Source organism: Pholcus phalangioides, unplaced genomic scaffold (genome assembly GCF_987345545.1).
Source record: "Pholcus phalangioides strain wild (caught in Gottingen) unplaced genomic scaffold, Ppha-v1.0 ptg000042l_1, whole genome shotgun sequence".
NCBI lineage: Eukaryota > Metazoa > Arthropoda > Arachnida > Araneae > Pholcidae > Pholcus > Pholcus phalangioides.
This window is the reverse complement of record NW_028301628.1, coordinates 9,226,513-9,254,391: the sequence shown is the minus strand read 5'-3', so window position 1 is coordinate 9,254,391 and position 27,879 is coordinate 9,226,513. Positions and strand designations below refer to the sequence as shown.

Here is a 27,879-nt window from a genome sequence, read left to right as displayed (position 1 = left end):
GGGGGGGGGGGACTCCGAAGATGGTTGGGGGTTCTATATCGAATTCCATGAGAGATCCATCCCATGGTTCTTTTTTAGGCGCTTGCTCCGCTCATTTTGTTCCCTTTGTGAAAGGAAGAGCCCATCACCACCGTCGCCACTATCTTCACTGCTATACTTGGGCTCTGCTGCGAATATGTATTAAGAGTGGGCCGGATGAGGGGCGGAGAAAAATAATCGACTCGGCCGATCCATCATCTCGGCGATAATCGGTCGGTTCCAGCCATTCCGCCTATTCTTTACCGCTGTCATAAAAGAAAGAAATATGTATTAAAAAAGGGGGGGTGGGCTGAAGAGACGCTGAAAATGAAGTGACTGACGCCATAGGCGCCTGTATTCTGTTTTCACAGAATTATATACATTTTTTAAAAATAAAAAGATTTTTTTTTTTCTTTTAAGTTGGAAAAAGCTAAAATTTCAGAATTTTTAAAGAGGAAACCCCGATATTTTTTGTGTAGACTTCGTAAGAAAAATTCAAGGATAAGTTTGGTTTCGTCAAGGATAAGAGGGTCAAATATGACACGTGGTCATACAGAAGAAATCTCCCTATTCTTCAAGTGATTTAGTATGGATCCTGGTCCTAGCTTTTTACGTCACTCTTTTGGTCATTCACATGCTTGCAAACTCTTTAGGTCACTCATTTGGTCATTCACATGCTTGCAAACTCTTTAGGTCACTCATTTGGTCATTCACATGCTTGCAAACTCTTTAGGTCACTCATTTGGTCATTCACATGCTTGCAAACTCTTTAGGTCACTCATTTGGTCATTCACATGCTTGCAAACTCTTTAGGTCACTCATTTGGTCCCTCGCAACTAGGGCAGCAACTGGAAGAGGGAGCAGGTGAATCTCTATTGCCCGAGGCACCGGACCAGAGAGGGACTCAAATTTCATCTTTCATTTCCTCCTTCAACATTAAAAGGGGGAACACCAAAATGCGTGCTTGCCCCGATTGACCAAGTATCTAGTTGCGGCACTGCTCACTGCACACGCTGTAGATCTTTCTTTCTGTCACTCACTGACATAGTGGGTGCGGTAGCCAAGATCAATACAAGATGCTCGCCTAAATTACCAAAAGATGTTTGGAGGTGTCGCGAGTTCGATACCCCGTTCGTCCTTGTCAGAAACTTTCCTGACACAGGGGTACAACAGAAATGGCGACATCACCACAGAAAAAGATTGCTACCGCGGGGAGTTTCACATCAAGTGGGTAGCGTACTAACCTCTCGGTGAGTATGTAAAAAAAGCTGCCGTTCGGATTCGGCAAGTGTAAGTCCTGGTCCAATTAGTCCTCGTGTGCAGAAAAATGACCGCGGTGCGACAAAAATGATCAAAATGACATGGTTCCGCGCTTTCTAGGTCATTCACGTGCATACACTCACTCTCTTTTTTCACAAACAGAACTATGAAAATGGGAATAAAGGACCGCAAAATGTCTGAGCCCGACCCCTTCGTTGGACATATATACATAAATATATTACGCTATTTCTCTCATATCTAGTGATACTTCTCCTCCGGATCAATGCTAAAGTTTCCAGTTACACATAATGAATTGGATACTCTGTTTAGGAGAAGTAACGCGATATCTCTCATAACGCGTGGTAACGCGAGACTCGTTCGATGTGACAGAAAAGAATTCACATCTTACAAGTGTCTTCTAGTTTTCAGGGGAGAGAAGGGGGGGGGGGCGTTGCGAAAGAAACGTTTTTCAATGGAAAAGAAAGAGAGAAAGCTTCTAATCATAATAAGAGAGTCCAGAAGAACAACATGAAGCCCCGATGGGACGACGTCTGATGACTGTCTGGATGCTCGTTTTTCCTCCTTTTTGGTTGGTTGGACGTTTGTTTGGCTTCTGGTTTCATGTCGTGACGAAACATTTTTATTTCGTCACTTCTCTTGTTTCATATGTTGTTTCTTTGTGTGTGTGTGCGCCAGGCACGAAATGACACAATGGAATGAGTACGAGGAGGCGGGGAGAACTGAGCCAACGCGGAGGCGGATTGGTTCTGTCGCCCCGTGCCGTGGGCTATACAAAAAATTTTACCGCCCTTCACCCATTCTAGTCTAATTTGTTTCGACTACTCATTTCTTAAATTTGCCTCCCTGGGCGCTATAGGCCGCTTTAGTTCCCCTTTTTGGTCACTGAAATGATCCCTTGCTCTCTAGGTTCTTGGTCGCTGACCTGATACCTTGTCTCCCTAGGTCAATCTTTCAATTACTTTCAATGCTCACAAAAATCTCTAGGTCGCTCTTTTAATCGCTCACTTACATGGGTCCATCGCTCTCTAGGTCACTCGTTTCGACGCTATATTGCACGCTCACATTCTACGTCACTCTTTTTGCCACTTACTGACCTGGTTCCACGCTTTCTGGGTCACTCTTTGGTCATTCTGAGTGCTTGCTTAAGCTCTAGATCAATCTTTTGGTCACTGACCTATCTTGATTTCTAGGTCACTCTTTTGGTACCTTTGATACCTTGCTTTTTTTCAACACAGACCTCATCTCTTGCCCGCTATGTCACTCTTTTTATTACTCTCATGCTCAGAAAGTCTATAGGTCACTCACTTACATAGTCAATCACTCTGTAGGTCACTTTTTTGGTCACTATACTGTTCCTACACGTTCTAGATCACTCTTTTATCGCTATAATGCTTGCACACGCTCCAGGCTCTTGCTTTCTCAATCATCATTTTTGTTACTCCAATGCTCACTCACGTGCTTGCTCACTGAGTATAAGTCATTTTTTGTTCATCCACATATTGGCAAACTCTCTGGGTCATTTATATATTAGTGTTTATTTTCGTGGGCTTATGGCTCTCTACCTGGACAGATTTTTGCATGGGCAAGCGAGGCTTTTGCCCAAAAATTCGAACATAATATTCACTGAAGACATCCTTGACCTGTGTCTGGGAGTCCCTCTGATGCTTTTTTTTCCAGAGCCTAAGTCAAAGTCGGACCCTCCACCCCTAGCGTTACATTTCAAGCACCGTGCCATCCTACAGTCACTTTTTCCCGCCTTCGCTCATTGGCCTGCTCTGGAAGGTAATCACACCGGATCCGTCCAATAAGAGGCTAAGAATGATGGTTTCAGCCCTGCATTTGACAAGTGGCTCTCACTGAACTAATAAACCAGAAGAGTCCAGCTGGCTGTCGCCAAGTTATGTTGACACTAATTCACCAACCCATCCTTTAAAAGTCTTGGAGTAGGGAAGGAATGTTATCCTTGGTCATCGTGGACATCCACAGTCCCAAACAAGAACAGGAAGCCAACAAATAGATAAAATACGTTGTCCTATATATCTCTATAGAAAAAATAGGCAGTAGGGCAGAGCGAGAGAAGAGACGTTGCCAAACCGGCAGAACTTAATTAACGCTCGGATCCTTACCCCTCCCAATGAAAAGAGATGTGACAGCTCGAGGGGGGGCCGATGACCACTCCACCTTCATCGAAGAAAGCGTCGAAAAGCGGGATAAATTTGTTTTGTCGTCCCGCCCGACCGGTCAAGTGCAGGCGCCAAACTAATGACCTTCGAAAAATCATTTAATATACGTAATTGATGGCCACCCCCTTCATAATAATCCGAATGGAATCCGAACAAACGCCAAAAGCCCATTTTCTGTGAGGAATGTGTGTGTATGTGCGATTTTTTTTTTTAATTTTCTTTATCCCCGTTGAATAGATGGTCAAAATATTGCGCCCTCGGTGGGTTTAGATGGTCATTTAGCTGAATGAATTCGTCACTGGGAAAAAAAATCAGCGTGCGTAATTTTTGCGTTAGGGGTCATTCAAGTATTACGTCATCATCGAGGGGGGAGGGGTTTCGGATTTGCTGACTTTTGATGACGGGGGGGAGGGCGTCAGTGTTTTGCTGACGGGGGGGGGGGTCAAAAATGGCTGAAAATCTGCTTACGTAATACTTGAATGGCCCCTTTCAAGGTAATGCATCAACACACCCCTGTCCCATCCCTGAGGGTATTCAGGTAACATCGTAAATCGGAGGCTGCAATCTCACTCAGTACAGATCTGACTGGGCGAGACGGAAATAATTATCGAATAGAGATCCAGTGGAGCTAGATTCAAGGGGTGGTTCCAACCCTCTCAATGTCCGTCGTGTGGTGTTTTGCTAAAGCTACAGAGCTATAGCCTTCGATAGCAGGGCTTAGTGCTACAAAACGGCAGCGCCACCCTTTTTCAAGATAAACGTGTTTTTTTTCTCTCGTTATGGTGCAACAACGTGGTTTGCTGTTAACTGAAATAAAGCTTTTATTACAAGATATACGGAAGACTGGATGTTGTGAAGATATTTATTATTCGAGATGTTACTTTTTTTAAGGAAGGAAAAAACTCATCTCTGCCTCTACCGGAAGTCGAACCCGGGCCCCTCGATAGCCGGACGAGTGCTCTGACCGCTAAGGGCCCTTTCACACGGAGCGGATGTGGATGCGGACGCGGATGCGGGTCCGGAAGAAGTTTTAACAATTGGAATATACTGCGCCTTTCAGACGAGCCGAAAAATCTCCGCACCTAGGAAATGTTCATGCGGGTCCGGACGTCGTCCGCATGTGTCAAAACCTAAGTGCGGGCTCCGCATCCGCACATAGAAGTTTTGACAATAGGTTTATTCGGAGCTATTCAGACGATGCGGATGCGGAGCGAATTCGTCCGCATCTTTGGCCACTTTTTGAAGGTGATTTTGCACGGAATTTTTTTAATTATTTGCCATAAATACCCTTAAAAACACCATATGAGGGTCCCTGTTCATCAAATACGATGTACCCACATACGTCTATCCCTTTGTTTCCTTCTGAGATTGAGATATAGCAACTTTAACTGCCTTTTGTCCATATTTCACAATTTTATACAATAAAACCTGCCAACAACGGCCACTGACGGGACCAAAATTATAAGCCGTTCTGTTCATTATGAATATTTAATTGACTACATACTTTAATAACTTTTAAAATTAAAAATTAATTAAAATTAATTAAAATTTTAATTTTTTTCTTTTTAAATTTTTAAAATCATTTAAAAATATAAATATCTCAAATATTATTTTAAATATTTGTTATTTCTTTAAATTTTTAATCTGTTAATTTTTTTAAACTTTAAAAAAAATACTTTTATTAAACAACGTTATCCACGTACGGCGTTCACTCAGGGCCGGATTAAGACGTTTGAAGACCCTAGCGCTTGAATATTTTTGGTGGTTCCCCCCGAATACCTACAAGTATATTTTACTCAATATTTAGTCTGTAAACTTAAAAAAATGAAATTTTATATTTCAGAAGTGACTAATCTAAGGATGGGATTTCACTCTAAAAGGTTTATGAAAGTTATTTTATAAAACTTTAAAAAAGCAACTAATAAATTGCAAGTGCAACCGATAAATATATTAGTTGCTTTTTTAAAAGAATTATTATGAAATTTTTATAGTGTAATCCATACTTGAGGCCGGGATTATACTATAAGGTTTTGTAAAAGATCTTTTATAGAAGTTATAAAAATTCAACCAATAGGCGCACCGGTTGCATTCAAGCAAATGCAACCGGTGATCTTAATGGTTGAATTTTTCACGTTTTATCAAAGAGCTTTTACAAAACTTTTATAGTGTAATCCCGGCCTAAGACAGAATTGTGATGTGAATATTTCTAAGCACAGACATTTTGAAAGTCCCAACCCCTCCCTTTTTTTATACTTGCAAATTCTTTGATATTTGCTGAATTTTTTTTTTTTTTTTTTTTTTTGGAACATCGAATGTTTTGGATGTTTTTGGATTGGATTTTTCGAGCATTGGATGTTTTTGGAATTTTCTTTCATATTTTTCCGAAAAGACTGATTTTTTTTCAAAATTTTTTAAGATATTTTCTCCCATCGACTACTTGTGAGGATCGGAATGGAGGCATCTTTAGGCTCAATGATAAAAACCACCAAAGAATGCCTCTAGGCTGCCTATGGGCACTGAATCAGGGGTGAAGGAGAAAAATAATTACAAAAATTGCGAAAAAACAGTTTTTATGCACGAATTTCGAACTAAAGATGCGGGTGATTCGTCCGCATCTTTAGTGCTCGTTTGAAAGGGTATGCGGACCCGCGTCCGCATCCGCATCCGCTCCGTGTGAAAGGGGCCTTAGCTATATATATACGCTATGTATATAGGCATATATACGCTCTAGCGAAGGAAAATCTCTATCTCCTCTGTAGCGTAGCGGTCAGAGCACTCGTCCGGCAATCGAGGGGCCCGAGTTCGACTCGAGGCAGAGATGAGTTTTTTCCTTCCTTAAAAAAAGTAACATCTCAAATAATAAATATCTTCACAACATCCAGTCTTCCGTATATCTTGTATTAACAAGTGGAGAGCGACATTCATGTCATAAAGCTTTTATTGACTACCACTCGCTAATGCATATTTACAACGTGCGTGTGTGTGTAAATGAATTTGACTTACCTCACGGATTATGGTTGACTGTATAATTAAGGTGACCATACGTCCCGTATTTCCCGGGACAGTCCCGGTACTTTCTGTATTTTTTGCCGTCCCGAATTTTTGGCAAAAGTGTCCCGGTTTTACCCGTATTTTACACGAAGTCTACTTGAATTTTTATTCCTTATTGAAGTCAAAGATTGAAATTATTTTTCAATTCATAAATTATATTGTAACAATTAAAACTATGAGAATATCAATCTCCCACATTTTTTTTTGTCTAGGAGAACATTTTTTTTTTTTTCGTGAAATTCATTTTAATCCACTGCAATTTGTAGTAATGCTTAATTTCCCGCCATTGTGATTTAACCGTAATTTCAACAATATTTGGCAACTTTGTTCGGATTTGGCGTCATTTTTGGCAATAATTAGCTATGTCCCGTATTTCCCCGTATTTGGAATCCCAATTTCCCGTATTTCTCGAGGAAATATGGTCACTCTATGCATAATGCTTTTCTACCGACATTACTTTTTTTTCCAGCCGAAAATGAAGAAACTGTCGGTAACAGCCGTTACAAAGGCTCATCTCTCACTTCATCACATGGAACAAAATGTATAGTTGTTAATTGGACATTTGGGAATCGGAAGTAAGTTTATTTCCGTCACAGACGATTTAGAAGACGTGTCGACGACATCAGACGAGATGCATTTCGCCATTTATGTGTTGTTGTTCCTTGAGCTGTTCGCGACGGATGATCGTCGCTGGATGAGTGGCGTCACCGCTGAGAAACACTCCAGCATGAACTCGAGGGACTACTACTTGAAACGCGAGCATTCCTTGCTGAAGCCTTACCACTCGTCCGGCATAAGCATCCCCCACTGGGACTTCTCCGGCAGCACCCTGGTCACCAACAACTACGTCCGCCTCACGCCGAACCTCCCGGGCAAGAACGGCAGCCTCTGGAACAACGTCCCCTGCTTCGCCCGCGACTGGGAGCTCCGGGTCCACTTCAAGATCCACGGGAACCACGGGAATCTGTACGGCGACGGCATCGCGATATGGTACACGGACGACCCCCGGGCCACGGGCACCGTCTTCGGCGGCAAGGACTACTTCAGTGGCCTGGGCGTGTTCCTCGACACCTACGAGAACCACAAGCACCAGCACAGCCACCGGCACCCGTACATCTCGGCCATGGTCAACAACGGGACCCTCCACTACAACCACGACGAGGACGGCACCCAGACCCGGGTTGCCGGGTGCTCGGCCGACATACGGGGAGAGGACACTCAAATATCGATCCGCTACGAGCAGCGTCGGAAGCTGACGGTGTCCACGTTCACGATGTCCGAAGCCGCCGCCAACGACGACAAGGGTTCGTGGAGGACGTGCTTCTCCGTCGACGGTGTCCGGTTGCCGACGGGTTACAGTTTCGGGGTGTCCGCCAAGACCGGCGACCTGTCTGACAACCACGACGTGATTGCCATCAAGATGTACGAGTTGCCGTCGTCGTTGTCGGGTGCAGCCATCGTCGACGAGGACTTGGCGAGGGTGACGCCGTCCGCAGTGATCTCGAAGGCTCCTCCGAGGACCTGGCAAGAGGACGATGACGAGCACCATTCGACGGGCATGTCCGCTCTCAAGATCTTCCTGCTGACTCTGCTCGCCATAATAGGAGTGTGCTTATGTATCATGGCGTGCATGGTGGCCATCGAAAGCAAGGAGAGGAACGACAGGAAGAGGTACTATTGAAAATATTATGCCCATGTTTGTCTATCGATATTCGACATGTTTATTTTTTGCGTTCGCATGTAATTTTTCATGTTTTTCGCGATATATATACGTATATATACAGCTTCGTATGAGACGTGAATAAAGCTTATGCTCTCCTGATTGGCTGTGGGTCAGTCACGTGTTTGAGGTGATGTAAGGATTATAAATTTCAGTGTGTTGTGTTTATATCGTACATGCTCAACCCATGGCTCACTTGAGTGCTCTGTCAATGTGCCGTGGGCCACTCAAGTGCTCTGGAACTCTGCTGCGTTGATCTGTAACTATGCTGCGAGTGATCTGGGAATGTGCCGCGGGATAACACTGACCCACGGTGCAGTTCTACATCACTTATATACCCTGCGACGTATTCCCAGATCATTAAAGGGGCCCCACGACATATTTACAGAGCACTTAAGTGTCTCGGGGCACATTCCCAGATCACTTTAGTTACTCGCGGCATATTTACAGATCAACGCGGCAAAGTTCCGGAGCACTTGAGTGAACCACGGAATATTTACAGAGCACTCGAGTGACCTATAGTGCAGCTCAACATCGATTAAGTGGCTTGTTGCACATTCCGAGATCACTAAAGCGGCCCACGGCATATTTACAGATCAATTGAGTATCCCGCGCGGCATATTCCCAGATCACTTTGGCGACTCGCAGCAATTTTACAGATTAACGCGGCAAAGTTCCAGAGCACTTGAGTGGCACATTTACGGAGCACTCAAGTGACCCGTGGTGCAGTTTTACATCACTTATGAGGCTTGCAGCGCATTCCTAGCTCACCTGAATGACTTGTAGAATATTTAAGGTCACGGGAAGTAGCATATGTGTAGATCGCTATACCACAAGTAGCGTAAATGACCCGTGGGGCAGTTTCACTTCACTGATGTGGCCTGCAGCACATTACCAGTTCACTTCAGTGACCGTTGCATATTACAGATCACGTAAGCGATCCGCGGCACGGTCCCAGATCACTTTAGTGGCTCGCGGTATACAGTCGAATCCAGTTTTAACGAATACCGATGTAGCGAAAATCTCGTTTTAGTGAACACTTTTTTAATCCCCGAGATAAGCTAACATAGGAACAATGCATAAAATTGGAATTCCTTTATAACGAAATTTCGTTATAGCGAAGTGATTTCTCTGGTCTCTTGCAGTTCGTTATAACGGATCACAACGACAGATATCCAGAGCACTTAAGCGATTGGCGGCGCATTTACACATCACTTAAGTGGCCTGCGACACATTCCCAAATCATTTAAGTGTTCCGTGGAACATTTACAGTTATCACTTCAGTGACCCGTGACACATTTACAGGTCACTTGAGTGGCCTGCGACACATTCCCATATCACTTCAGTTGTCCGTGAAACATTTACAGTTATCACTTAAGTGACCCGTGACACATTTACAGGTCACTTAAGTGGCCTGCGACACATTCCCAAATCACTTCAGTTGTCCGTGAAACATTTACAGTTATCACTTAAGTGACCCGTGACACATTTACAGGTCACTTAAGTGGCCTGCGACACATTCCCAAATCACTTCAGTTGTCCGTGAAACATTTACAGTTATCACTTAAGTGACCCGTGACACATTTACAGGTCACTTAAGTGGCCTGCGACACATTCCCAAATCACTTAAGTAGCCCGTGGCACATTTACAGTTATCACCTAAGTGACATACGGCACTGTCCCAGATGACATAATTAAGTGGCCCGCGACAAGTTTTCTAATCAATGAAGCGATAAAAAAAAACCCATCAAAATTCGCGCGATTTGTTTCCATCCTTGGAAAAAAAGAAATCGATATCTCAAAGTATTCGTGCTGCCATCTAAGAACGAAATAAGTAGCTATTTCAGGGAGGGTACATATGAAACTGGAAGAGATGCCACGCGTCAGTGACGTCATAATTTTCTCTAGCTGGCCCATTATGAGAGCAAGGAAGCGTGTGTGATACTCTGTAGAATTTCAGCTGTCATTTTGGAAGTACCGGGTATGAATAGTTGAAACCCACGGACACTTTTCGCATTTATTTTGCTGAAGACAAAGTATGTGGGGTTTTATTGTTGTCTTATTTTTGTAGATGGTAGCAGGGGTCCCCCCCCCAGAAAACTCCAATAATATTGATATGCATATATAGGGTTACCAACCGTCCTCGTTTGGGAAGACATGTCCTCCTTTTTTGATGCCATTTCAAGCGTCTTCCTACGTTTCGGAAAATTCGCCCTTGTGTCCTCCTTTCCAAAGGTTTCCGGAATATATTTCTTCATTGATATGAATGTTTTTCCTCCCACACGCATTCACCAATAACCGTCGAAATTCCCAAGGAATTTTCTGTTCCCGGTTTTTTTAGTGGTTCTGAAAAACTACTGTTGGGAAAAATTATTGTTGTGGCCGGCTTTTTTTTTTGGGTCGGAATAGTGTCGCCATCTATTGTGAAAATTGGAATAAGTGACGTTGCTAAGGGTGCGCGCGTGTAAGACGCCTTCATATACTTGTGTATTAAGGAGTTCTACGCGCGGGTATCCTCTTTTCTTAGTTTTTTGAACCTGGTAACCATCGAGCTTATATTACTATAATATAAGTTCGATGCTGGTAACCCTATGCATATGAGAAATATCGATGTGCTGGGACTTCTGCGGCCATCTATGAAATAAAAACATAACTATTTGTTCTTGGCGTGTTTTCTTAGACAAATTTGGCTACTTTTTTAATATCCCATAATTCTACAAGAATTATGACTATGGCAACCCTAAAAAAACAGGAAATCATGATATTGATTACATTTTTTTTTCACAACGCCAAATTCGGAAACAAATTTTGTTGTTAGATGTCGTTGTATTCAATAAATTACCAATTAATTTATATTTTAAAAATAATTTATGACAGTGATGAGAGTTGAATCAGAGCCGATATCATCGATTAAATCTGACTTTGAATTCGTCGAGCAGGCTGCCATATTTGTTTACATCTGGAGTCTCATTCATTTGGACGGCTTTGACCATCCAAAACCTATACGTAATTATTTGCAAAGTTATTTATAGTGATCAATAACGAATAATAACTATTTTGAGTGGCGTCATAGTTAATGAGTTAATCGTCACTATAACCGCTGAATATACCTTGTTCCATCACGCTCTTATAGTAGGTCCGTTTCTCTATCTGCTTAATTATGACGTCACATGGAGCTAAACCAATAGAACTACCACATACAGCCGTTTATCACAATTTGGAGATTTAGAAAAAAAAATTGCCAACTTGGCGTGCTCTTCGATTAGGATAATCATGCCACATCGAGAAAACATTAAAAATAGTTCTGCTTTTATTTGATAGATGGCGTCCTCGGGGTCATAGCGCATAGATTTTTCAGGTATGTATATTTAGGGTTGTCAGATTCGGAAACTCAGAGATGAGAACACATGTTCACGTCCTCTGGGCAACGACTCCCTTCTTCTACAAAAGATGGTGCCATTATTCCTTAAAAGTATAATAGTTTTATGGAGTTCCCTCCCCCCCCCCCCCCCCATCAAAACAAAACTGCTTTTTCTATTTATTTTTTTTTCTGCCTTTGATTATCAGACCTGTCACATTCAATCGTACTATTGATTTATAAATTCGTTTCTTGTGCTTGGAAATTACTAATCAATATAGAGCTCGGATTATATGGACTAAAAAAAAGGAGCGAAATATGCAAATGTGCACTTAAAAAGGCCGAAATATGCACTTAAAATCCTAAAAACATTATAGATTCCAAATAATGTACCAAAACTGAGAAAATATGCATTAAAAATCACCATGCAAAAAAAAAAGTTTTTAAAATGCATATTTTCTATTTCTTATAGTGCATATTCATTTACAAAAAACTATCCCACACATATGCATATACTGCGTATGCAAACAATTTATACATATTTCTTATTTTTAGGCTTTTTTTATATTTTTTATTTCTAGTTAGTCGTAACTGCACAGTAACGAAATAACGACAACAGTGAGAAATGTGGAATACAAAGAAAAGGGGAAAAAATACCAAGAAGCCAAATGGCACTTACTGGCAATTACAAATTACAATTTGCTATGAATCATGTAAGCATATAAATAAATAAATAAAAAGATTTTAAAAAAAAAAATAGCACAACATGTATGAACAGAAAAGGAAAAAGAAAAACTAAACACAGTATGAATTGATAGGTCATGATGGCCGAAGGCATGTGGTAATAATATTCCGATTGTAGAAAAAAAAGAGAAATATTACCGGTGACAAAAAAAATTCGACGCCATTTCTAAAAAAAATTGAACACTTTTGACGCTATCTCTAAAAAATAGCGTCACAATGATTACAACAGTTGTGATGTTTGGAAAAAAGTTTCGAACATCTCTCTCTCTCTCTCTATTAATTCACTAAATCCCACCTGCGGAAAGAAAACCGATGTAATGAAAATATTACGAACATTCATTTGCAAAATTATGAAAAAAACGTGATTGGGATTTAGTAAACCTTCGAAAATATGCACTGATTCTGATAATGTTTTGATTTTATGCATTTATATGCATTAATGCTGGAAAAAGGCGAAAATATGCAAATGCATATGCACATCACACATGGAAATCACACACAAAATGTACAAACGAAGAAATACGGGGGTTTTTTCCCCCCTTCCTTGTCAGTAAATGTCCCAAAGTGTCATCCACGAAAAAAAAAAATACGGAAGAAAATTCAAGTACTTTCATCTCACCCAGATACACATAAAAACAAAAACTTAGCGGCGCAGTGCAATTATTACAGCCACAAAAAATTATTTAAAACGACAACGTTAGGCTACTCATCACCTCTCTCGCGCTTCTTCGCGATATCAACAAAAAAATTTCTTTTCACTTTCTTTACACACACTCTATATAGCTCTCATTTTTTTTTCTTTACTTCCTTCTTTTTTTTCCTTTCTTTCTTTTTCTGCACTGTACTAGAACTCCTTAATACAAGAAGGCGTCTTTTACACTGTACCACGCGTAGTTTGAATGACGTCATTCTATGGTTGCAGGATTTTTTAAATTCATTCTTGGCCTCCATTGGCGTTAACAATATTATTATTTGCAATTTTTGAGTGACCCATAATAATTCTACGAGATTTTTTTTTTTTTACATTTCTGTGAATATTTAAATGAGTAGAATCAGGGGGGGGGGAATTTTTTTCGAAATTTTTTCAAGACGTCACGAAGGGACCCTTTCCTTGTGAGTTTGACGACGTCAACGAAGTGGTAACGCCCATTTTTATGAGATAGCTGAGCAATTCAGAGTTTATTCGGCTTGCATGATCGTGCAGATGAGCGCGAAAAAAGAATGGGATTGTCTCCGAACCCTCTTTTTATATCACATATGTGTGTATAACGGGAAGTACAGCGAGGGACATTGCGTAAAGAAAATTCAGTGGTGATCGAAGGCAAGGATGTGCCGGACGAAAGCAGATTTACGAGAACATCGAGAGCTCGTAAATCTTTGAAATAATATATATTTCCAGGCATTTTTCTTATTTCTTCTATCCATTGAATTCAGAATATTTTTGTATTATTTTCCGTCGTCCACATGTTGGATTTATTTTCTTCCGTTTCGGTCCATTTCTTCGTCCAAAAAAAAAAGATGAAAAATAGCGCTGAGAATTTACCTAATAGCCGAATGTAGTTATGGATGTCTGCGGGGCGTTTCCTAGCGCCCTGGAACTGACCACGATATTACATCTCACCCTTTCAATTGAAAATTCCTTCGCGCACTCTAGCGAGAGGTCTCAGCACTAATCAAAAGATGATATGTATTCATAAAAGACGGCTATTTCATTTACGGCTTGAATTATTGAGGTGAGAAGGAGGGATGTGGAAAATTCAAGGATCCATTCCAACCTTGTCAAAGTTTTCTACGAAGGTCTGGTTGGTTGGTCTCTCTCTCTCTCTCTCTGAGAGAGTGCATTTCGTCCCACGTGCTCAGGAATGTGCGCATATTTTGAATAACTCTGCGGAAGATGGATGAATGGGAAGTCCCGTTGGGGAAGCTGTTGAATGGATAATAATAATATAAGAGGCCGGATGGCATTCTTTTCACCGTCTATTGAAAAATTAATTAAATAAAAAAGTAAATAGAAAGAGTGGAATTTCGCAAGAGCGTTTCCCGAAATGCAGGAATTCATCTGTTGCTGCCATCTTCTCTGGATGAGAAACTCGTGGGAATAAAAGAAAGGCTATTTCGTCAGATAATATCGGGAAATTACGATGATTAATTAGTACACCCCCTTTTGTGTGCGTTTAATTTTAGACTAGTCCACACTTTTGTTGCTGCTGAGCTAGCTCTCTTTACATCTCCGTAAATTAAAATGGTATAATTAACCATTGTTGAGGCAAGAAAGCCGACTTCCGATTTTTTATATTTTTTTTAGGAAACGCATTATTAGCAGTTATAAAGATGTTGTTAATGCCGCACAATTTTTTTTAATGAGTTGGTTAATAGATTTTTCGTTAGCATGTCACAATCCATCGTTAGAGTCATTTTAGTGGCAGCAATAGTTCCAGTGCAACAATAATATGCTGCATCATCATGCGCAGGGACGGACTTAAATATTTTGCGGCCCGGTGCAAAAAAAAAAACATTGCGGCCCCTCTGAACAGGGGTTTTCTAATACTCCAGGGTGCCTATGGGTACTCTGGTGTCCGAGAACGACTGTAAAACTTCTTCGTAGTCATAAAAAAAATGTCATTTGGCAATGAATATGGACAAAAGTGTCCGCTTCCCAGTAAAAAAATTACAAGTGCGCCCCCAGGCACTCGAAGATTTGACGCTCTCAGGGCTAGAAGACCGATTATCTATCCAAGCCCTCAACTTTAGTGGTTCTCTATCTTGGACTAGCCTTCTAGGTGGTGAAGAGAGGAAGTTGCCTTGCACAACAGCTCTGGGCGTGAGCGGTTATCAATCTATCTTGGACTGAATTTTAAGCTATTGCTTTGCTAAGAAGTTGAAGTCAAAATGTAATCAAACATTTTTATCCCCCTTTTGCTGCCCTAAAAATTTAGAGGCCCGGTGCAGCCGCACCCTTCGCACCTGCCTAAGTCTGGTCCTGATCATGCGCGAGAGAAAAAACGACGGGACCCCCTGCTGCCACCTATCAAATGAAAAACGAAACTATTCTTTTATTCTTCAAGTAAAATTGAGCGTTGTTTTAAAACTGGGTGCAATATGGGAAATGAGTGTATGATAATGTATATATTGAGAATAAGGCATTACGCCAATGCATACCATATATTGTTCATTTTCATGCTGCACACTGGTGTAATTTTATAGGCAATAATAACGGTCGTTATGTTTTTATGTTTGCTACAGAATTTTAGCAACTACTTTTCGGTGTGCCGAATAAGAATATACTATGGTAGAAACAAACAGAAATAAAATATTTTGTGGCAGACAACCCACTACGATAAGCAATTCTTTTTTCTAGATGGCAGCAGAGTTTTTAGTGTAAAGGTAATATCGTCTAAAACAGAATGTCTCAGTGTCATTAGTCACACACACACACACGCACGTCTTTCAAACTCCACCGTGATCCATGTCCAAATTACAGTCCAATCTCGTTTTAACGAATACCATTATAGCGAAAATCTCGTTTTAACGAACACATTTCTAATCCCCCAAATAAGTTTACATAGGAACAATGATAGGTAACCTGGAATTCCTTTATAACGAAATTTCGATATAACGAAGTGATTCCTCCGGTCTCTTGACGTTCGTTATAACGGGGTTCTACTGTATATCTCCTCTTAAGACAAAGCGGTAGTCACAATAGTACCTCCGAGAAATGGAGGCGCTTTCTATAGAACCCCACTCCTCCCCCCCCCCCTATCGTAAATAATTCGTCCTCTTCTGCATAAAATGACCAAGGTGGAACATAATGTATTTTTTTATCTGCCCCCCCCCTCCCCCCCCCCACAAATTATTCTCATTTCTATAATGAAGCAATAAATATGGAATCATGGTTATTACTGAGCTCGGCTCTTTCATCACCGAAAAATCTTAAGAACGTGCAAGCATTTTGAAGACATAGAACTATGACCTTAAAATATGAAAATATCATATGTATAATCGGGGATGTTGGAAAAATTCATTAAATCAGAGTTCGTTACATCAGGTTCAGACTCTGGCTCACTAGCACGGTCATCTAAATCAGGGGTGGCCAACTTCTTTCTGTTCGCGGGCCAACATAATGGTCAGCTATAGCGTCGCGGGCCGCATCAGTGGTGCAACTTCGCTGTATAAGCCGCTCCATTATTAATTGAATTAATTAGTTTGTTTTTTATAAGAAGTTTGTAAGCAGTTTGTTAATCATGAAATCTACTATTGGCACCGAAAGTTCAAATAATGATCACAAATTCAATTTCTTCACGGTACTTTTATCTTGTAGCGGGCCGCACAAAATCACTTCACGGGCCAGTTGTTGTCCACCCGTGATCTAAATAATAAATCTTACCATTGCAACAGGGCCGATTTATTATATTTACCGATACGAAATTTTGATTATGCATAATAACCGGATTGATTACATCTATCGCGTTGCATAATATGTGATAAATCCTATTTCTAGACAAGATATCATGAATTTTTCAAATATAGCAAATTGCATTATTAAGAACTAATGCCGTATTTTAATTTTTTTTTACACTACTGAGCAAGTTTAAAAAATAATAATAATGTTACAAAAAAATCACCGTTTTTAACAATTTTTATGTATGTATTATGATGTAAAGCCCATAAACAACAACCACATCTTGCTTCGCTTTTTAGTGACGTAATTCTTATCTTAGCCAATCAGCGTAGCCCCATGTTAAAATCCTATGTATATTATGGGAATAACACTCCTCGTAACTTAGTAATAGCTTTCGACAGAAAGAAGAAAAAAATGTCAAGAAATGTAAAATAAGTACTGTGCATGCTGTACACGCTGTACTCGAGGACATACTTATAACTCAAAAGAAAATGCTTTTCAGATTAAAAATTTCGGTGATAAAAAAAAAGGACTAAAACACATGACCGATTGCTTGTGAATTCTTAAAATATGTCATAAAAATCCGAGCCCTAGTTATTACGTGCAAATCTGATGAGTGAAATTGCGCGGAATCGTTGCAGGCTTCGGTATGACAACGCCCAAAACCGTGCCAGGGAAAGTGTTCCTCATCTTCTACGGGTTCCTCGGATGTTCGGGTGCCATTCTGTTCTTCAATCTTTTCCTCGAGAGGATCATAACGTTCCTCGCGAACGTCCTAAGGTCTTTCCACGAGAGAGAGCTCAGAAAGAAAGGCTTCGACCGAAGACGCGACTCCCAGGTCTCGTTCGACGACAATTTAGACGAGTGGAAGCCCTCGGTGAGTACATCATTACCTTATTGATTGCCGTATATGCCGCCCGCCCCCATTAATTAATTATGGATCATGGATACTCATTAGTAATCATAAAAATGATTATACAAACGTATACAATATTGCTGGCGAGGAAGCCTATATAAGAGAATGCATTTAAATTTGATACATTCAGGGTGCATAGAAAACAGGGAGCATGGTATTTTACTGGCGAGCAGTTGATCCTAGAGATATACAGTACTTCCAGTTGAAAAAATTCTCCAAATAACGTGTAGTACTCAGATATGTCATTCATGTTGCAAGGAGTTCTATAGTTATTAAAATGAAAAAATTAACTTTTTATACAGTGCCCGTGAGCTCAAAACAAAATTAGAAAGTTATTGCCCCGTCTTTCTTGATGCCACCACAAAAAATTACACGTTTCCAAGTGCAATATTCACTGAGGTATTCGAATTCGAAAAACGCAGGAAAGTTGGGGGGAAAAACAGCTCTAAATGAGGGTAAAACGGTTTTTCCGCATTTAGAGCTGTTTTCCTTCCTGGAATTCCACGTGCTTTCATTCCGTTCGTTCCTTCCTGAAACGTACATGGATTTTTTTTTTTTTTTTTTTTTTTTTTGCATCGGGAGAGACAGGGCAATACCTTTCTAATTTGGTTTCGGGGCACACGGGGACTGTATAAAAACTTGATTTGTTTTCCTTTTAGTAATTATACGACCCTTTGAAACATGAATGACGCATCTGAGTACTACACGTTATTTGGAAACTTCTTTTAACTGGAAGTCTATCTCTAGGATCAACGGTTTGCCAGTAAAGTGCCATACCCCCTGTTTGCTATACATCTTGTATATTGTTTAACATTGCATGAAAATTTAGTGATTGTGGAAGACAATAATAGTGGAGGGATGTTTGCTCCATTCAACTATGGTAAGAGAAAAGAAATTGTATTGAAAACAGTCAGAGAAAGAGTAGAAGCAAAAATGGGTTTAAGTTTTTGAGGATGGTATATGATGGGTATTGGAGAAGTAGGATGACTTAGCTATAGAATAGAAGTATCGAAGTTCAGATGGCCGTGGAGGAGCTTAAAAAGCTTGGTTAATCGAGAAATAAGTCGGAGTGTAGAAGCTAAGACCATTGGTTCCCCAACCTGAGGTCATATGGGCCCCTTGCAGCCCTGGGATTCCTAAGGGGACCACAGGTTTAAGAAGAAGCCACTACCTGATGTTAGAGGGGAGGGGAGCCGAGGGGAAGGGAGCCGAAGAGAGCTGCTGTGAAGTTCCAGTGAAATTATGGTGGGAAAGAATGTGACTACTTTCGGAATCCAGCTGAGTTGCCCATAGATTTTGGACCACTTAACTCATGGGACCATCCAAGCATAACCCAGGGGCCTCATTCTCATGGTAGGCTGATAATATGATCTTCGGTAGTAAGTACGCAAATATGTTACTAATTGTTATTTCCAGATTAGTATGATGGGATGCTCTAGAATATCACTTTGCCCCGGAGACCCATGATTTTAAGATGGCCTTGCATAATTCCACATGAGAAAACCACAATGAACTCTTGCTTGGAATAGGTACTTATCTTGTTTGCTGGATAGCCACATATTTTATGGGATAGACCAATTTTTCCCCATATGATTAGGCTCTTGGAAGTAATGATCACGCCCCCTGCGCCAGGCCCAGCGGTCCAGATCGAACTTTTTAATAAAATTTTTGTTCATTATAAATTTAATTTTCAATTCAATAAGTCGAAAGGGTCACATTCCTGAATAGGGGATAAAGAGGAAATCCCAGGAAAATAATATTGTCTGAAAGGGGCTATGGAGGGAGAAAGGTTAACAAAGGCTGGATTAGATATCTAGTTCAAGAGACAGAGTCAGTCAGATCTATCGATCTATGATTTTGTGCCCTTTATCCATTCTGGTATAATATTTTTGACCACTGATTCCTCAAATTCGCCATCCAGGGCCACTTCCTCCTTATCTCTCCCCCCCCCCCGTAAGCTGTCTGTAAGTCCCTCTTTTTGTAGCTCACATAGTTTCACACCCTCTAGGTCCCTCTTTTCATCCCTCGCTCACTAGATCACTCCAATACACTCTCTGAGTGACTCTTTTGTTCACTAAGATGCTTGCAGACACAAACTCTGAGTCACTCTTGTGGTCACTCCCTGATCTACTCCTCGCTCTCTGGGTCACTGTTTTAGCCGTTCACATACTTCGGCACTCTCTAAGTCAGTCTTATAGTTACATACTGACTTGATTCATCACGCTTTAGGTCACTCATATGCTTACACAATCTCTAGGTCACTCACATGTTTGCACACTTTCTAGGTCATTCTTGCACGGTCGCTCACTCAACTGCTCTATATTTTGATAGCTCACATGCTTGCAAACTGTCTGGGTCTAGATCTATCTTTTGGTGGCTCGAATGCTTGCATACCCTCTAGGTTACTCTTGCGATTGCTCACTGAACTGCCCAATCTTTTTGTCGCTCACTGAACTGGTCAATCTTTTTGTCGATCACTTACCTGATCAATCGCTTTCTATCCAGTGGCGTATTTATGGTTTTGCCTCCCCCGCGTTCTACTCTAATTTTCTTGACTACTCACTCCTTAAATTTGCCACTCTTCAGAATTGCCACCCTTTACTATGGGCCTCTTAAAGCTCCCAATGAATACGCCTTTGGTTCGAGATAAAGCTGTTCAATGCACTAATTGACATTTGTTTTTCGTCCCGCACCAGGTCTACTGGGTGATGTTGTACCTGCTCATAGCGACCATAATCATCGCTTTCTCGTCTTCCTTCTTGTACGGGCTGATGGAGGGCTGGTCCTACTTCGACTGCCTGTACTTCTGCTTCGTCACTTTCTCCACCATCGGCTTCGGCGACCTGGTCACGTCGCAAGAGCTCTACTACCCGAATGTCATCTGGTACCGGCTGGCCAACTTCATCTTCATCACCGGTGGCTGCTGCTGCATTTATAGCCTGTTCAACGTGACGTCCATTGTGATAAAACAGTTTCTCAACTGGCTGATGAAGACCTTGGACTTTGCCTGCGACTGCAAGGCCCGAAAGCCTCCAGGCAAAAATCAGCTGGCCGCCAGGGGCAGGCGCAACGCTATCACGCCGGACCACCTCAGGCACCAAGTAAGCTACCATCCCACTCTTTCTACGTACAACAATGTTCATATCTCGAAATCCTGTTTTTTTCCAACAATTGTCTTTGTTTGGATCACCAATAAAAAGCGAAAATAATCACTGACCGAGTTTTATCGGTGACTTTCGTAACACTTCACAGGTTTTTGATATCACTCTATTTGCAGCTAAATCCTCTTCCTTAGACGAACATAGGCTCTTATGTAACCATGATCTCCACATCCAGCAGCAGGGTGGCTACTCCTTTTCCTCACACCACCTCCGGTCATATCGCCATACAGCAATTTACTACCGATCATTTTGGGTCGAAATGGAGGCGCCATCTGTCGGTGGTCACATCAGGTTCAGTGACCTGAAAGGGGAAGACTTGTGAAAGAACTTGTTTTCCCTGTTCTTCCCCGGGATCGAACACGTGGACCTGACGGCAGCCTTCATGGTGGTAGACGAGCTTCTTACCACTTCGCCACTCGTGATTTCTGGGATCCTCAGGCCAGCCTTTTCATCAACCCTCCTATTGTGAATTTATAGTGTGGAAATACAAAAAAAAATGAGAATCGTCCTGGGGCCCCAGTGCTAGATCGCAAGAGCTCTACTACCAACACCAACCTTGCACCGTCAGCACCAACCTTGTGCCAGGTTGGCACAAGGGTTGGCACAATCAACTACGATGGGTTGGGGGAGGCTAAGCTCCTAATGTAAGGATACTTTGAAATCGCTACTAGGTGGCACCAGAGAGGGATTGGTTCGCGGATTGTCCATGTCCAAACATGGACGTCCTTGTTTGGATGCCCTTTGGTACATACTCGTAACCAACCCCTTTCAGGTTTTACCGCCTGTGGGCTAACAAATTTTACTGCCCATCTTCCATTCTATTAATTTTCTTGACCTCCCATTCCTCAAATTTATTGCACCTTCGAACTCACCGCCCTGGGTTATAGCCCGCTAACCTCCCTCTGTCAATAGGCTTCTATGTATTACATAGGTCATTGCAGAAGCATTGCCAGGCCCAGGAACCTGTAAAGCTGTTAAAACCGTCCTGTGTTTTCTAAGTCTGGGCGCACACCGGTTAGACGTTATAAACGCAACAAATATCCACGTAAACAACGATGACTAAGCTTGTCTAAAGCTGTCATATCTTGTGAATGTCTAACCGGTGTGCTCCGAACCTAATATAACATGACGGGAAGGCTATGCGCACATCAGTTAAACTTTGACATTAATACACCGGTATTGTGTTATTTGTATGGCACAACGTTGTCTAACCAGTGCGCTCCCAGCCTAATATAACATGACGGCGTGACGGTAAGGCTAGACGCACACCGGTTAGAAAACGTTGTGCCATACAAATCTCCCGTGAACAACAATGACTAAGTTTGTCTAAAGCCGTCTTGTCTTACCGGTGTGCGCTCAGCCTAATATAACATGAAGGCCTGATGCATACTGGTTACTGTGCCGCTGAATATTGAAGGACCGGATACACCCCCCGCTCCACATCTCAGAGAGATATCGAAGCGTTCCCAAAGGATGGGGTGTATCCGGAAATTTATTAATTTATGTGAAAGTAAAGCCGGTTAGAGGCAAGGCAGCTTTAGAAAAGCTCTGTCATTATTGTTCACGTTGATTGGTATGGCGCAACGCACACCGGTTAGTCATACAAATTGAAATGTTGCACCATCCAAATCAACGTGAACAACGATGGCTAAGCTTGTCTAAAGCTGTCTTGTCTTGTCCAGCCCGTGTGCGTCCAGACTTAGTCACTCCTAGTCTTTGTTATATGAGTGACAAGGACTCTAGTCCTTGTTATATTCCTCTCTTTGTCTCTCATCCCCAATGATCTCAATTCTCTCTCTCTCTCTCCCCACCTACACAGGCTAGAAGCCACATGGGCAAGCAGCAGCTCCAGCAGGATTCCAGTGACGTCGACTCGACCTACGACAGTGACGGCGACGGCGAGCGTCGGAACTCGGGCGAGATGATATCGATGCAGGACTTCCTGAGGTCCAACAAGGTCTCGCTGGCCGTCATGCAAAAGGAGCTCTACGAATCGGCCCAGAGGGGGCAGGCCATCATACTGCCTTCCCGACTCGCCGCGGAAGCAAACGCCTTCAAACCTGGGGCCGTCGGTCCCCTGGCCATCGTCACGAAGAAACTCCGCGACGACGACACGTAGCCCTGTAATGGCTTCGGGATCTCGTCGTCGTCATCGCTATCGCGAGCGTTCGTTTGGACGATGTCTAGTAGATGGACCATCGTCGTCATCACTGTTGAGAGGAGAACTTACTACCTCACTGCCAAGGCTTAGTTTTCGAACGCGGATCAGAAAAAATTTACTCTAAAAGTGACTGAGGAATTCGAAAGGACGTTTAAAATAAGGACCTTCCTCCCTCACTGAGGAAATAAAAATACTCACGGAAAACGACAACAACGAACTCCATATATTTTGATTCACAGCCTGTTATTATTATTTTGAAAAATGACCACAAGAGAACACTCACCGCGGACATCTTTGTATGTTAAAAGCTAGAGCGAAAGTAGAAATTAATGTAAAGAGTGTATAGGTATACTCTACATGAGAGTTCATGGTAGTGCAATGACGTATCGAGAAAATTTGTTTTTGGAACATATAAGTTCTGCGGCTGTCTTCCAATTCGGTGTAGGCCTGAATCGAAACCAAATGAAGTCATCCATTCGGAAGGTTAGTATTCGGGTGGGAGCCAGTCAACCATGTCTGGCCATGTGGCACCACCATCATACCGAAATGTTGGCAAGGAAGAAAAAGGGTTAAAACCCCTCCGTGACTAAATATAGTTCTCCAGCAACCAGATTGGACTTCGGTGGGATGCTAGTGCACAGTCTGGGTGGAAATCAGTTTTTGCCACCGAGTTGTCCACCCCCCCCCTTCCCCGGATCGGACTTTAGTTTCGGTTCGCTTTGGCGCTGGAAGGGAATTCTCAGGATGCCAAAACAGCGCAAAAGACGCTAAATGAGAAAGATTCAATATGCAGTCACTAAACAAACCACTTTGCCTAAAAAAAATGAATAGACTCATCCGATAGGGGTTGCTAGTACGCACAAAATTTGTCTACGTTTTTTTCCCTATGAGTTTAGTTTTGGTCTGCTTTGGTGCTGAAAAGGAATTTTTAGGACGCCAAAAAAGTGCTAAAGATACCAAACTTGTGCGTTCTTGTGATGCCAAACTTGTGATTCAGCGTGCAGTCACTAAACAGACCACTTTACCTAAAAAAATCACTAGACTCATCCGATGTCAGGGGAACGTACTTAAGTTCATTCTTGTTCTTGGCGAACTATATAACTCATACACACATCAAGTGGCTTGATTAATCGACCAAAGGCCGACGTGGTAGGTTTCTCCCAATCAATCTATAACAGACCCGCGGAATCATATTCAGATCCGCTTTGACACAAAGCTGGTCGAATGTAATTCTTAAAGCAGCTTTGGCTCTGACATTTGGCCATATTGTGTTGGTAACGGAGCCAGCCAATAGATAATAACATTGTAAATAATAATTATAGAGAGGAAGGAAGAAAAGTAGTCTTCTGAGCAACCGGAATTTCTATCTCCACCAATCACACACAAAAGGAAGCAGAAACTTTCAATCATGACTGGCCGTTTATCGCAGGAGTGAGCCTCACGCCGTAATTTTCTACGGCTTTTGTTTGTACAGTATATCTAATGGCGTAGATCAAATGAAACCTATTTGAGTGAATATATTAAGACGGACGAAAATGCATATCTGATAGTGTGGCGTAATAAATTAAACCCTTCACGTAAGGGATCATTCAAGTATTACGTCAGCATCGAGGGGGTTTCGGATTTGCTGACTTTTGATGACAAGGGGGGGGGGGTTGAAGGATGCTTACGTCATCAACCACCCCTTTTTAAAGATATGAAACATTCTAAGCTGCTGACGAAATTTTGCTGACGGGGAAGGTGGGGGGGTCAGTGTTTTGCTGACTTTTTCTGACAATGGGGGGGGGGTCAAAAATGGCTGAAAATATGCTTACGTAATACTTGAATGGCCCCTAAAGGGGCTTGATACCAAGTCTCCGCCCGAGTTAACGGAAGCCCGAACTTTTCTCTCTCTTCCTTCCATCAAGATAGGGTCCTCATTGGTTAACTCTGTAAACTGGAATGGATTTACCTCTCCCTTTTTTTACCTCAGCATTTTCTTTTTTCTTTTCTCCCTCCCTCCGGTTTCATATGTAGGGAAAGAGTGGCTTTAAGAATGGGAAAGAATTGTAAATCTGCTCATTTTTCAGCTTTTTTCTCCTCTTGGTTTGTTTTCCAGTTTTGGAGATTTATCTGTGGTGCTTCAACAGCACGTGGTCCAAATTTGTTGGCCGAAGCCTTTTTTTTTTTTTTTTTTCAAACCGAGAACAACTCAGGTCTATCGCCATGGGCAATTTACTACCTAGTGAGTTGTGCCGGAAGTGTGTGTGCCTAACAGTCTGAGTGCGTATCTAGTGTTGTATATGATTTTTTTAGTGCTGCCATCTATATCTCAGATGTGAAATGAGTGAAGTGTAATGACTGAATATTTGTACTGTTTGTAGGACTGTTGCTCTCTGTGGCGAGACTTTTTAACGGGGAGATCGGCTCACATTTGCGCCTTGAAGTTGGGAACCACAGAAAAAGCCGAAGCCTATACGTAAAGGGGGGAATTGAACCATGCATGCCCCACCCCATGGAACGCAGGACAAATTTTGGGGCTCGGAATTTATCTGGTGTTACCCTCAACAAATAACCAAACCACTCAAGCGGCCCACGCGAAATATTATCAAATGACTCAAGTGGCCCGTGGCACACATTTCTAGATTACTTCAGTGGCTCGCGGCATATTTCCAGATCATTTAAGCTGCAAACGTATCTAGATCATATTTGGTGACCCCAAGCATATTTCCAAAACATTTGAGCGGCCCGCGTCATTTTTATAGATCACTTAAATGTTTCTTGACACATTTCCAGATCATTTGAGTCCCTCGAAGCACATTCTCAGATAACTCAAATTTCCCGCGGCACATTCTCAGATCACTCGAATTTCTCGCGGCACATTCTCAGATCGCTCGAATTTCCCGCGGCACATTCTCAGATCATTCAAATTTCCCGCGGTACATATTCATATCACTTCAAATGTACATTTCTAGAACACTGAAATGCACATTTTCAGATCACTCGTGCCCGCGAAATTTCAAAAAAGACCAGGGAGCAGCCTGGCGCGAATCCGGTAGTGGGCAATGAGGGAAAACTGCCCTCTACTATGGGTCTTTTGAGTTCAGGGCTCCAAATGTCATGGTATGGGACAAATGGGTCTGTTCTGAAAAATTACGGGATGACAAGGACTATTAGGGGCCATTCAAGTATTACGTAAGCAGATTTTCAGCTACGTTTTACCCCCCCCCCCCCGTCAGCAAAATTTCGTCAGCAGCTTAGAATATTTCATATCTTCAAAAAAAGGGGTGGTTGATGACGTAAGCAACCTTCAAACCTCCCCCCCCCGTCATCAAAAGTCAGTAAATCCGAACCCCCCCCCCCGATGCTGACGTAATACTTGAATGGCCCCTTACAATTAGTCGCTGCAGAGCAAACATGCATTTTGGTGCCTCCCCCACATAAGTCGTGACAAATGAAGAGTGAATTTAGAATTGCCCCGTGTCTAGTGCCCGGAGCAGACTGGATCTGTGCCCCTGATCAGATATACCTTTTCATTCGTCCTAATACATTCAAACAGTATTAGGCGACGGTATTTCAAACTGAATTCAGTTAGATAAATCCGATCTAATTAGGAAAGATCCTGTGGCAAGACACTGTAAATTTCGTTCGTTAGGAACCGGCAGGGCCGCAACTAGGGGGAGGAGCAGGCGGGTCTGGTGCCCCGTGAGCTGAACCGAAAGGGGCGCCGAATTCACCCTTTAACTACTTCCTATACATGCAGGGGGCGCCAAAATTCTGGCTTATCCCGGGTGACAAAGTATCCAGTTGCGGCACTGGGAACCGGGTTTGCTATAACTGGGGGTTCGCTTGACCAAGCCTATAATATCTTACACGAGTTATTATTTTCATTTCAGGGATTTAGTTATGCTTCACGCATGCGCATGCCTTATTATCTATACAAGAGGAGGAAAAAGGGAGAGAGAAAACGCAGCCACAAAACCCGTTGTAACGAATTTCAAGTGGAGACCGAAAATTTGGTTCGCTATATATGATCGTAGGTACATTCTCATTATGGGGGGGGGAAAAACCAAAACTTTATGTCCTGAAATCCGCTATAGCGAAGTTTCAACTGTAATACTGTACAGATCCGTGATCTTCAACGCATGTCCCCTCCTCTACATTCTGCAGCAAGGCCCTAGACTATTATCTTTGGGGGACCTCACCCCCCCCCCCTCCTCCACCGACCTTGTCAGATGTTTCACGGCCCCAATGTAGTTTATTGTATGTGAAAAAACAAAACATGATAAGAGTCGTCCCGGGCCCTCTTTCTGCCAATCTGTCAGCACCACCCGTGTGGAGGGGCCATGCTTCAACGTCCTACGGACCGGTAAAAGAATGATTTGGGGACCGGCGAAAAATAAATAATTGAGAAAAATGCAAGCTCTGTGTCCCATAAAAATTCGTAAATAGTTTAAAATTCATAAAAATCCATAAGAATTTGGCAAATTTAAATGGTGTTTGCGAAAAACGTTTAAAAAAATACCCATCTTTTCCAGGGCCGTCTTAAGAGTATCATGGGCCCCCGGGCCAGTTGATTTTTCTAAGGCCCTACCAAAGAAATTCTCGAAAATTTCAACCAGATCTCATTTTTGTGAGGCCCCTCTTCAGTTGAGGCCCGGTGATTATGCATAATAACCCAAGAATCGTTGGTAAGATTGATTAAATACAAAAAAATATATTTACTCTGCTGATTGTAAATAATATCCACAAGCGTACCTGGCTAATTCGATAAATGCTTAAAATTTACCGCTTTTACCGGTGATTGTGCATAATCGACTTCAGGGGTCGTGACATTCCTTTAAATCTGAGGGTAGGTCAAACATACTGGACTAATTTTGGAATTTTTTCCAAATTAATAAAATTCAT

General features: G+C 42.1%; 1 protein-coding gene and 1 pseudogene across 1 annotated transcript in view; both read left to right on the top strand.

The window, feature by feature from the left end:
- LOC149064444 (potassium channel, subfamily K, member 13-like) overlaps window positions 1-23,949 on the top strand; it is a 115,508-nt gene extending 91,559 nt beyond the window's left edge. The window contains exons 3-5 of the mRNA XM_089254820.1: window positions 17,396-17,631; window positions 20,367-20,771; window positions 22,651-23,949. Coding sequence (XP_089110946.1) covers window positions 17,396-17,631; window positions 20,367-20,771; window positions 22,651-22,950 — 941 coding nt within the window. The 3' untranslated portion in view covers window positions 22,951-23,949. The remainder of the gene's footprint in view (window positions 1-17,395; window positions 17,632-20,366; window positions 20,772-22,650) is intronic.
- On the top strand, window positions 7,165-8,214 carry LOC149064445 (vesicular integral-membrane protein VIP36 pseudogene; annotated as a pseudogene).
- Window positions 23,950-27,879: the final 3,930 nt, after the last annotated feature.